Raw genomic sequence first — 12736 nt, 5'->3', positions numbered from 1 at the left:
GCTATTAGTAACTATTATTTTAATACTATATTATATGCTTTGTAGTAGCTAGCTTGTTATAATAGTTTTTTTGGCCTTTAAGTTTCACGCATTGCTCCTGCTTGCTGTTCAGGAAAAGGGGTAAAAGTTCAGAAATAGCCAAAAGGGGCTCATGTCTATCTTTGTGTATTGTTACACAGTAGAGAAACAGAGGGGCTTCAATCAACAGACGGGACTGAGCAGAACACACTTCCACATGGAGGAGATGCAGTTCAGGCATCATTAAATTTGCACATTTAAAATAATAAGGCAGGAAATGCAGAAGTTATGGCTCTTATAACATGGACAAGATAGCACTGCTGTACCTGCTGTACATTTTGTGATATACACCTAACATAAAAATCACCACGTTATACATTCAGCTATGAAAACAAGAACCAGACTGGCAGCATTAATGTTGTAGGCACATTAAATTTTGCATTTTTCTTATTACTGCTTATGTATTAATTATGCACTGTGTGGGCATAATTTTAAATGAAATGTCTATTGGTAAACACACGAGACATGAAATTAAAGGTATATTGATTTTATTGGCCAACTGATACCTATTATTAAATATTTGTATTCTTTTAGTAGTACTGAAATGCCTCAGTTAGGATTGGTAACTGAAATTATTAGAGGCATGGAAAGACTTCCTTATGAGACACAACAGATTGGAACTGTTTAGCTTGAAGGCGAGATGAGTAAGAGATGTTAAAGGTATACAAAATAATGAAAGATCTAAAGAAGGTCACGTTAGGCATTCTTATGTACCCTCAAAATATAAGACTATGACCTTCAATAAAAATGGAAGGAATATATTTATATAATGTACAAAGAATTATTTCCTCCAAGCAATTTTAATTAATCTGTAGATCTCATTGCCACAAAATATCATGGAGGCCTCGAGTTTAGCAGAATACCAAAAAAAAGAGAGAAAAAAAAATTCAAGGATATAAATCCTCACTTCTTAGGGCAAAAAGACACCCACAAATTGACAAGAGATAGGAAGAAACTTCCTCAATGAGCATGTTATTCCATAATTGTCCACGGCATGATTTTTTCCCACCTGCCTCTACAACATTTGGCTCTGGCCCCCATCAGGGAGGATGCCAAGCTAGGTGGACTATCGGTTTATCCAGTATAATAAAGTATGTGATGTTCTTAAAGGAGTGGAAGTTGGTCCATTGAAAACAGAATCAATTCCAGAAAATTAATTAATTACTAATTGCAGAAGCATAATATGTGCTGTTATTAGGATTTTAAAAGAATTTCTCAGTAATTGATAATGAATGAGTACAACAGCAGTCAGTGATCATCACCTGGAAACAGGTAGTCATGACTGCTATAAGAAATCATATGGTATAAAAGTGTAGGAGTATTACTTAACGGAGAAGGAGAACAAATAATAGATGAGACAGAAAAAGTCAATAATGATTAAATATTGAAGGAGATAATCAATTTTACCACCCAGTAAAAAATTGCATATTATAAAACTAAAGATGTGTAAATGTTCCATTCAGTTTTGTTACCGACAGATTTGACTGTTTTTGCAGATCTCTAGAATTTTCTGAAATTATGTATCTTGTCGGTAGGACCATTGATTCTCTGTACAAGGAACTAGTAGAAGAAGGATTACTAATAAAGCCCAAGACAGTGAAACTCTCTGATTATGTTGGTAATGTATACATTTTTTAATGTCTTGCATATCAGAGCTAATATCTTGAATATTATGAGAACGTTTCATCCATAGTGAACTTCAGTTACAGCAGTTTGGCTGCTGATCCAAGATGGATGAAATAGATTGAATGAAACAACAGACCAAAAACTCAAGTCAGAATAAATTCAACCCTTTTTTTAAGATTTGAAATGTGGGCTTGTTTTCTACATTTTTAAACATATTTGCATGCAATTACTTTGTCATTCCTGAATTTGCCAGGTGCCAGAAAGAGAAGTACTAAAATATTTTAAGAAGTTGCTCTCGTGTTATTTATAATCCAGACATAACCAAGATTTCAGGAAAACCTTTTCCTAGCAGATTTCCAATTCAAAGCTGTTTGGACTTTGAACATCCTAGTGTTTGTATGTTTTAGCTAATGAAACATGCAAACCTTCCAAGGTTCACTAATCACTATGACCAACCACGTCAAGAATGAAATGAAATACAGTTACAGTTTCAATAAGATTCCAGGACAAGTGTCTAAAGTTAGGCACCCAAATCAAAAGAAGCCTGATTTTCAGAGGTGCTCAGTGCCCACAATTTGTACTGTTGAAGTGCCTAACTATGGAGGTAAGCACTGGCTTTATGTACCCACGTTTGAAAATTCTGAATTTCAGGCTGTCACAAGTAGCTGTCAGATGTCAGTTACCATTCAAGCAGCTGCAGGCAATATTGGCAAGACAATGGAACTGGAGGGCATAGTGAGCTTGTGTTTTATATTGTGTCCTATATTGTGTCCAAAATATTTTCCAGAAAATAAAATAGTAGCCAATATTATATAGACTCACATACACAGATAAAAAACCTCAAGCAGCATAGAAAGATCTGAGTATAGTGGGCTTAGTGTTCAGAGAAGAAATATAATCTCACAGGTTGCAGACTGGCTCGATACACCCTTTGATTGTTTTGGGCCATTCCCTAAAATGGAACAAGCTGCAGTATATCAGGGGAAGGACCCACTCATTTAAAGGACCACAATTAAAGAGCTTGTCGGTATCTAGCCCGTACAGTGCATCTGGCCATTAATATGGTATATATCTCAGCAGGAAAAACTGGAGTCTCTCATATCAGCTGTAAGTGCCATGTTTTTATAAACTGTTAAAAGCAGCATTTATTGCCAACAGAGTCCTTGCCCACGCTAGAGAGTGAGCTGGTATTGGTATTCTATTCATTGAATACTCATTAAAGAGCATAGAGTGCTGTGAGTAGTAATGGAAGCTTTTCGTTATTATTCCACGCGCCCAACCACTACCAGCTGTCCTTTCCAAGGTCATTTATGGCTGACAGACATTTCAATCACAGACACTTTGAAAGAACATCTTGGCCAATAGGATAGTTAGTGGCTGGTAACATGGTAGAGTTTTGTAAAAATCCAAACATCCTCTCACAACTTTAATAAAACACTCAGCACTAAATCCTCTACCACACCAACTGGAGAGCTGGATAGGGGGGCAATGATGGCTTTGAGCCATCTTTGTAATCCCTTGATCCTGAAGCTGTCCAGGACTCAGTTTGGCTCCTGTCATAGCTTAGAGTAGCCTCAGGGCTGCTCTAAGTTACATAAAAGCAGCACTGACCTCCTAGGAGCCATTACACTGGGTGGGGGATCACTGTAATACAGTGATCATAGCCAGCACATCCCCACTCAGCCCCTACTCTGGGTAGGCAGAGGGAGGTATAGAGCTGTCAAAGCCAATCCTGCCCCAGCAGAAGATTCTCTCATTTTCAGGGAATTCTCAGCTTTCCATTTAGGGCAGCTGTGAGTCCCACTTGCACTGCTAGATTGATGCAAATGGTACTTGGCATTTCCCAGGAGCGAGGCCTAAAATGTTTGGTTTGATATGAAATCAAAAGCAACATTTAAAGTTACAAGGTTAGAGTTATAGCCCATAGAGAAATAAATGAGTGCCCTTCAGCCCTGAATCCTGAAATCCTAGAAAGGTTGCTCACTCACTCATGGTTCTTGGCGAGAAGACAAAGGGCAGAACCGTGCAAGAAGCCACACAGTGAGTAAAGGTACTGAAACATCTGCCCCTATGACAAACCGACATTGCTGAACTAATTTCCTTGGTGACCTTATCTAAATTAGTCAGAGAATATCCATCATGATTTATGGCCAGTTGCAATTAAACCCTTTGATGCCTTCTAATTAAATCTCTGAAGATTAATTTCTAGCCAGTTCTTTTAATTTCTCCTTAAATAAAAGATAAAACCTGAAATGAATTTTACCCTCAAAGGGGGAGGAGAGGCTATGCCAGTGCTTGTCCATCTCCTTGCCCAAACTATGACTGTATCTCTCAACTCTCTCATTTTATACCTAATTTTACATCTATCCCAGATAAGCTGGATGTTCTTCCTTCCTATTTGTAAGTTATCATCACTGAAATACAAAATGGGATTAGTTACAGAACATGTTATTTATGCTAAAGAAATGAATCCTTTGTGAATGTATTTTTCCTGCACTATTAGTGTATGTCTGAGCTGGAGGTGACATTTCCAGCTTGCAGTGTAGTCTTAGCTTCACGAGTACAATCTTGTCTGTAACCCTAGGTATGTACTTGGTGCGACTAGCCCATCCCATCGCTACACTGCTATTTTTCGCGAGCTAACATGCAGCTACTCAAGCTGGAAGATTCTCCTCCAGATCCAGCATAGACATAGCATTAATTTTCTTGCTTGTGTCCCATCCTTCTGGATCTTTGTCCTATTGTGTCCTATATGTGATTACAGCTCTCTAGCGAGATGAGGCAGGACTCTTGTTTTAGACTGCTTCAGTATGCAGGAGGGCAATGCAAAAAACAAACATTGAACTGAACACAGACTGCTGTGCAGAGTGTCCCCACTAACTAAGATGTGGTGGGAATTATGGAGGCAGGCAGCATTCAGACAAAAAATTAAGTAACCTTTTAAACAATATATTTTCCCCTCTTTGAAATCCCTTAGATACATCTTGGTTCATTGGTGATTCCAAAAATATGACATCTCAACTCCCCAAATTCTCTGCTACTGATGTGATTTATGGTGTCAGTAATGATTCTTTTATGAACCACAAAGTTTCTTTGAAAGGTTATTTGAGACTTATTTCTCTGCTGCATGCCCTCCACAATCTGCTTAGTAGGGAGAGTCAGCACAGGAATGTGTGCTTAACTTCATTTTCCTTCTAGGCCTGTATTCCATATAGCAACATTCCCTACCAGAGTCCTTTCCCATGACAGAACTGGGTTTGCTCAGAGCATGCAAAATTTGTATTCCGTGGTAGTTTTTCATTATTTGAATTATGCATTTTATAACAATACAGTGTCACATTTATTAAGCCCATGCTTCCTCCTGCAGGCGAGTACAGCTATCTGGGGACTACACTTCGTCAGGTAGATATAGAGCCAATGCCCTCTCTCACAGATGTCAGACAGCTAATAGCACTGTATGGAATATTGCCATTAGGTAAGAGCACAGCAAAAATTACTAAAGGGCAGAATATGATGGTTTGCTTCCTGCCAGTAATGTACATTTTTACTAGCTTTGACAGTGCTTGATTGATTGTAATCTAAAGCATTTTGCAGTATAATTGTTTTTCAATTAAGCATTCTGAGTGAAGGACATATCATTTTATAGTGTATAAAAGAACATGAACATGCTATTGTCAGGTATTGCATTTCTTTGCCAGCTCTGTTTGCATTTTAAGAGTTTGTGAATGGCAGCACATAAAGAAAATCACATGGGAAAGATAATAGCTAAAACAAGCTCCAGTGATTAAAATCAATCAAGTTAAGGGAAGGGTTAAGGTTGCAATTTACCTTTTACAAGCTGGCTAATGTTACTTGGCACCAAGCAAGGTGAGCAGTTAAGGAATTAGTCTGAGTAGATGCCAGATAGCTGAAAGAGAGCACTTTTAAATGTCCTTGTAGTTTTAAATGCCAGCCACTATTAATATGAAACAAGACTTAGTTTAAACAATGTCTGGCCCAATATTTTTCTCTATACTGACAGGCGGACTGTAGGCCAATCAGATACTTACTACATAAAGCACTACATAAATAGCACGTGCTATTTATAATTTCCTTTCATAATGTTTTCACTTTTGGGAGACCTCTGTCAGAGGACAGGCAAGTCCTTGGCCAACCAACTCAGTTCTATGTAGAATCATAGAATATCAGGGTTGGAAGGGACCTCAGGAGGTATCTAGTCCAACCCCCTGCTCAAAGCAGGACCAACAGCAACAGCCTCATTCTCTGCCACTCTGGCTCTTGTTTTGGTGTTGGGATGGAGAGGAGCAGGGAGCCTTCTCTTCCCCCACCCCTGCCTTTTGTGTGCCTTTAACAAAGACCAGGGACAAATGCAATCCTTGCACTCAGGCTGCTCTCTCTGTACACACTGAAACACACTGTGTGCATTCCATGGTGCCAGCCCCCTCTGCACAGGCATATAGGGTGGGCCCACTGCACCAAGGGGAGAAGGCTGCGTCATTCAGAAAACTCTTCCCATCCTACAACAATGGGAATTTGGAAAAGAGGGAGCGAGAGCTTTCCCTCAAAGGGCTTGTCCTCCAGTAGCAAGTTAGATTGTATTAGTTAACTTGATCCCCCAAGAAGTAGTTCTAACATTATGTTAAATGGAACTTTGCAGTCAGCGTAGACAGGGACCTTCATTTTAAGACCATGTCAGCTGGTCATTGGTTAACTCTGCTAGAACCAGCTGATGACAAAGATAAACATGACATCCCTGTCTACACTGCAAGGTCATGTTTTAACCTAATTTTTTAGGATAATCAAGCCCAAAGACTGCTCCTGCCAAGGTAAGAGGGGCCCATAAACCTCCTCCCATTAAATGAAGAGAAACTGTGAGAAAGGAAAAATACCCTCAACCAGTATATTCTGCATTTGCAATAGCAAATGTATGTTAAAAAATATATATTGTCTGAAGCCAAAAAGTCTCAGCAATTATTTTACCTTTGGATGACATTTTACTTAACTGGCCTCAGAACTAGTTAATCATTGTATGAGAGAGAGAGAGAGAGCATGAGCATGTGTGCGTGGGTGTGTGCGAGAAAAAGCTTTCCCAAAAATATTCACCTGATAGAGAAAATTTCAGCCGAAAAGGAATCAGAAAATTTTAAGCAGTAGAAAGGAGACTTTTTAATGGAAGTTACATTTCTCTAGAGGGGGGTTCTATTGCTCCATTATAATCAGTGTATAATAGCAGTAAATTGGTATGAAATAACCAAAAATATCCATATAACTTGAGAGGTTGGTAACTTCACTAGATGGTTCATGGTGCTGGAATAAAGGCTTACGGTGGCATTCATCTTAATACTTCATTGTAATTTATTTGGCTACTTTAAGTCATTAACATATTGATGGATGGGTTTGTTTTCACTTTGAATAGCATTATTAGCTAAACTGTCCCCTCTTCTGTGGTGGTTGTAGGAGTCGGAGTTTCTCTTGCTCTTGGTACTTGGAATAGAACTTTTCCAGAACTGGCAAAGCTCTTGCAAAGGGCTCTCACCTTCTGGACTTTTTCCCTTACCAATTAGCTGGCAGACAGAAAGTTTGCAAACCCTCAGCCCATGATGAGAGGCATAACTGCTCAAGTTCCTTTGGAGTGGTAATCACTATATCAAGACAAGGGCATGTTTTTATGTGGCATGTAAAACGTACTGACTTTATTGGATCATCAAGGGAGAGACAATTTATATGTTTGCAGTTAAGTTTACTGTCCAAATTCTATTATGAGAGATGCTGACCATAATATATTAAATAATATTTTTGTGGCTTTGTCCATGACAGCACAGATGCTGGGTCCTGCCTTCCCACTGACAGGCATGATGGCAACTACCATTCAGCATTTTCCAGCTCTCTACACCTCCTTTCTCCAATCCCTCCCTCACTAAGAGCAGTGAGCAATGCAGAGGAAGATAACCTCTGTACCATCGCATCTTGCGCCATCTGGCTCTCAACGAAATCTCACCTGAATATCTTGCAGCAGCACTTTCTCGCTGGAGCATTAAACACTTTTTCCTTCTCTCACTGAGGAAATCTCCAATCAGTCAGTGGAGCAAAGCAGTGGCTGAAATAATGTCCAGAAGTGCAGCAGAAAACAGCTGCTCAGCTTGCTTAAAAGGGAAAGAAGCTCACCCCCAGTAGAGAGTCTCCTCAAAGACGTGTCTGGGGTGGCTACCAGCCTTTGACATTGGAATCGTGTAAGAGTCAGAGGCGCTTGGCCCTGACTTTTCATGACCTCAGGCTCCCTATTTTCAGTCAGGCTTCTGTCTCTCCTTCTCCCTCTGTAGGGTAGCTTTTCATAGGATGCCACGATACAAAACCCAATCTGTGCAGTCACAGCCAGAGCCACAAAAAAGCATGTGACATTGCCCCTTCCCTGTTAAATTGCTTTCTGTAGCTCTGTTAAGACAGTGCAGACACCCTCCTCATTGGGCTTTCCAAGCCCAGGCTTCAATAATACTCACTGATCCAACTGTCAAAGTAGAACAGGCAACCTCATTTCTTTCAGATCGGAAGAGCTTAAACTGGAGAAGCAAAGGAGAGAGCCGTAAAGAGCAGTGAAATCTTGGTTGGTGGTTAGTCATCATCCTCCCTGTCAGAGCAAGTGAAGAGGAGGAACCCAACATCTGCACTGTCTCAACAAAAAAAGCAGAGAACAGAAAGTAGATTAGGCAATAAATGAGTATATGCCATACCTCTACTCATAAATGAAGTAGCAGAGTTCTAGATAGGGCTTTATCTTTCCTTGCTGGAGAATGACTTGACAACACGCACAGCAATCCCACTCCCGGGTGCTGTCATTGCCCAGCTCAGTCAGCTACATTCCATTCCTACAATCAAGGGATCAGACTTTCCCACACTTACTAAAAGCAGAAATATATAAAGAGAGAAATTTCCAAAAAGACAGTAGTGAGGGAAGAAAGGGGCAAAAGAAAGACGGATGACATCTGGTTTTAAATTACAGAAGAACGCTGATCAGGAAAGTACTCCAATTAGTTTGTTTTCTTATGGAAGTTGGAAAGTGTCATTTTTGGAGCAGATAACGGATTCTGCTATTTTGACATATGACAGGAATTTCCTCCCCTTTCCAATTACTAAGTGGGGAGCAGCTCTGAGGTATAATGTTTGTCTCCTCTTAAATTAGACCACAGGTATACCTACAACCGTACATCTGCCTGACAGCCAACAGGCAGTCAGTTAACAGTTAGGTGTAATTGAAGGCAGATGTGTACTATGCATAGTGTCAGGCTTGTCATGTGCATGTAACTATGTGTCTCATTTTCATTTCAATGCTCCTTAGCCCGTTACAGCCCATATCCAATATTAAGCAAAGTGAAACGAGCGCCCTGGACCTGAAAAGAATTTTGCTGAAAGTCACAATTAAAATAAGTTCAGTACTACTGGTTTTCCTGCCACGAACAAAGGCTAACATATTCTACAGCTGTAAAGTGAATTCTACACCACTTGCTCTACGTTAGCAAGATGAAGAGTTCACATTATGAAATATTTATCAGGAAGAAAAACTGAAGAATCATTCACCATTACATTTATGGCAGACTTAAATGAAAGCAATAATAGTGCCTTATTACTTTTTATAGGTTCTCAAGCAGTACATGAGAAGGCTCCTTTGGTGAAAGCCCTGTTGCTAGCTGGGCCCACAGGAGTAGGAAAGAAAATGCTGGTGCATGCCCTCTGCACAGAAACAGGAGCCAACCTGTTCAACCTGTCTGCCTCTAACATTGCTGGGAAATACCCAGGCAAGAGTGGTCTACAAATGATGCTCCACATGGTGTTCAAGGTACTGTATTTTTTGACAGCTGATTCTCACCAGTCTGCTGTGTGCTTTTTTATTTCTTCTCTTTAAACTCCTGTGGAATCATATCCTACTTTCTTTTAAATAAGTTCCACTTTTCAAATACTGAGCTCAATCAGGGGCCACTGGGTGAAATTAAATGGCTTGCATTTTATATTAGGTTCAACTAGGAGATCTAGTGGTCCCTATGGCCTTAAAATCCAGGAATCTAAGAGGTAAGAGAGTGTATGGCGCCCTTGAAATGTCCACATTTCATTCCACTTCCCCTTGGGGATGATAAATCACCTTATGCCCATTTTCTCAACTTCAAAGAGTAGATCTTCAACAGGCCGGTTGCTCTGGGTTTAAAATAAAGCCAAGAACCAAAGTCCGAGTATGCCAAAAAGAAGGCACAACTGTCCAAGGTCAAAACAAGTTTCATCCCAGATTTGAAACTCCCTTATGGCTTTCAAATTGCCTTAAAACAATGTTCTGACAACCAATATGTTCACCATTGTGGAGGATTTAATGCCCCAAGGGAAATCACTTGATGAAAGAAGGTTTTTCCATGTCACCGCTTGAATGATCTTTGAATTACCTTGAGTATGAAAAGCATTATATAAAACAAAATTTTCTTCTATGTTTCTGTTTCCTTCAATCAGGAATATTTATTTGAGATGCAACGTATAGTCAAATAAAGCTGCCTATTGTTGGGTGTATATTTCTTGCACAGGAGTCACCACAAATGGCTCTCTGCTACACGGCTGTCTGGTTAGCTGTAGTCATCATTTTGAAAAAGGAATTCTAGCTTCGAATTACAAGAACAAAAACATAAGATAATATATGATGGGCTTGGAAATGAAACCATGTGTTTTAATTATGAACGTATCCAGAACCCTTACTTATGGACATAGTCAGGGCCCAATTTCTTCCTTATTCCATGATCTTAACATTTCTCATGAGAAAGGGTGTAGGCCAGGAGGAATCCTTTAAGATTGAGACAAAAAACCAATAAGATCTCCCTTTCCCAGTGACAGAATCGCCAGGAGAGATTATGGATTCAGAATCCTTTTCTCTAGAAAGGAAACGATCATAGAATCATAGAAGATTAGGGTTGGAAGGGATCTCAGGAGGTCATCTAGCCCAACCCCCTGCTCAAATCAGGACCAACCCCAATTAAATCATCCCAGCCAGGACTTTGTCAAGCCTCACCTTAAAAACCTCTAAGGATGGAGATTCCACCACCTCACTAGGTAACCCATTCCAGTGCTTCACCACCCTCCTAAGTGAAACAGTTTTTCCTAATATCCGACCTAGACCTTCCCCGCTGCAACTTTAGACCATTGCTCCTTGTTCCATCATCTGTCCCCATTGAAAACAGCCTAGATCCATCCTCTTTGGAACCCCCCTTCGGCTAGTTTAAGATTACTATCAAATTCCCCCTTCACTCTTCTCTTCTGCAGACTAAATAAGCGCAGTTCCCTCAGCCTCTCCTCATAAGTCATGTGCTCCAGACCCCTAATCATTTCCATTTCCCTCGGCTGGACTCTTTCCAATTTTTCCACATCCTTCTTGTAGTGTGGGGCCCAAAACTGGACACAGTACTCCAGATGAGGCCTCACCAATGTCAAATAGAGGGGAATGATCACATCCCTCGATCTGCTGGCAATGCTCCTACTTATACAGCCCAAAATGCTGTTAGCCTTCTTGTCAACAAGGGCACACTGTTGACTCATATCCAGCTTCTCATCCACTGTAACCCCTAGGTCCTTTTCTGCATAACTCCTGCTTAGCCAGTCAGTCCTCAGCCTGCAGAAATGCATGGGATTCTTCCACCCTCATTTCAGGACTCTGCACTTGTCCTTGTTGAACCTCAACAGATTTCTTTTATCCCAATACTCCAATTTGTCTAGGTCACTCTGGACCCCTATCCCTACCCTCCAGCATATCTACCTCTCCCCTCAGTTTAGTGTCATCCGCGAACTTGCTGAAGGTGCAATCCATCCCATCATCCAGATCATTAATGAAGATGTTGAACAAAACCAGCCCCAGGACCAACCCCTGGGGCACTGTGCTTGATATAGGCTGCCAATTAGACATTGAGATGTTGATCACTACCTATTGAACCCAACCATCTTATCAGCTTTCTATCCACCATTCTTCCAACCCATACTTCTTTAACTTGCTGGCAAGAATACTGTGGGAGACTGTATCAAAAGCTTTGCTGAAGTCAAGGTATATCACATCCGCTGCTTTTCCCATATCCACAGAGCCAGTTATCTCATCATAGAAGGCAATCAGGCTGGTCAGGCATGACTTGCCCTTGGTGAATCCATGTTGACTGTTTCTAATCACCTTCTTCTCTTCCAAGTGCTTCAAAATGGATTCCTTGAGGACCTGCTCCATGATTTTTCCAGGGACTAAGGTGAGGCTGTAGTTCCCTGGATTCTCCTTCTTCCCTTTTTTTAAGGGATGAGCACTATATTTGCCTTTTTCAAATCGTCCGGGACCTTCCCCGATCGCCATGAGTTTTCAAAGATAATGGCCAATGACTCTGAAATCACATCAGCCAACTCCTTCAGCCCCAGGGACTTGTCCAGCTTTTCTAAATAGTCCTTAACCTATTCTTTCACCAATGACAGCTGCTCACCTCTTCCCCATATTGTGCTGCCCAGTACAACCACCTGGGAGCTGACCTTGTCTGTGAAGACCAAAGCAAAAAAAGCATTGAGTACTTCAGCTTTTTCCACATCATCTGTCACTAGGTTGCCTCCCCCATTCAGTAAGGGTCCCACACTTTCCCTAACCATCTTCTTGTTGCTAACCCTAGAAACCCTTCTTGTTACCCTTTGCATCCTTTGCTAGCTACAACTCCAATTGTTCTTTGGCATTCCTGATTACAACCTGCATGTTCAAGCATTATATTTATACTCCTTCCTAGTCATCTGTCCAAGGGTATGTCCAGACTACCCACCATATCGGCAGGTAGCAATCGATTTTTAGGGGATCGATATATCGCGTCTCATCTAGACACAATATATCGATCCCTTAACGTGCTCCCGTCGACTCCAGAACTCCACCAGAGTGAGCAGCAATAGCAGAGTTGACACGGGGAGCCGCGGACGTTGATCCCGCACTGTGAGGACCCGAGGTAAATCGATCTAAGATACTTTGACTTCAGCTACGCTATTCACGTAGCTGAAGTTG

General features: G+C 40.8%; 1 protein-coding gene across 2 annotated transcripts in view; it reads left to right on the top strand.

Annotated features, from left to right (window-relative positions):
- IQCA1 (IQ motif containing with AAA domain 1) overlaps positions 1-12736 on the top strand; it is a 155990-nt gene that overhangs the window by 119913 nt on the left and 23341 nt on the right. The window contains exons 13-15 of one of the 2 annotated variants that reach the window (XM_030580166.1): positions 1614-1696; positions 5072-5179; positions 9336-9535. In XM_030580166.1, coding sequence (XP_030436026.1) covers positions 1614-1696; positions 5072-5179; positions 9336-9535 — 391 coding nt within the window. The remainder of the gene's footprint in view (positions 1-1613; positions 1697-5071; positions 5180-9335; positions 9536-12736) is intronic. The other variant, XM_030580167.1, reaches the window with a different exon arrangement.

Source organism: Gopherus evgoodei, chromosome 11, assembly GCF_007399415.2.
Source record: "Gopherus evgoodei ecotype Sinaloan lineage chromosome 11, rGopEvg1_v1.p, whole genome shotgun sequence".
NCBI classification, from domain to species: Eukaryota; Metazoa; Chordata; order Testudines; family Testudinidae; genus Gopherus; species Gopherus evgoodei.
Note: the sequence above shows the minus strand (reverse complement) of the source record. Positions and strands in the feature narration are given on the sequence as shown.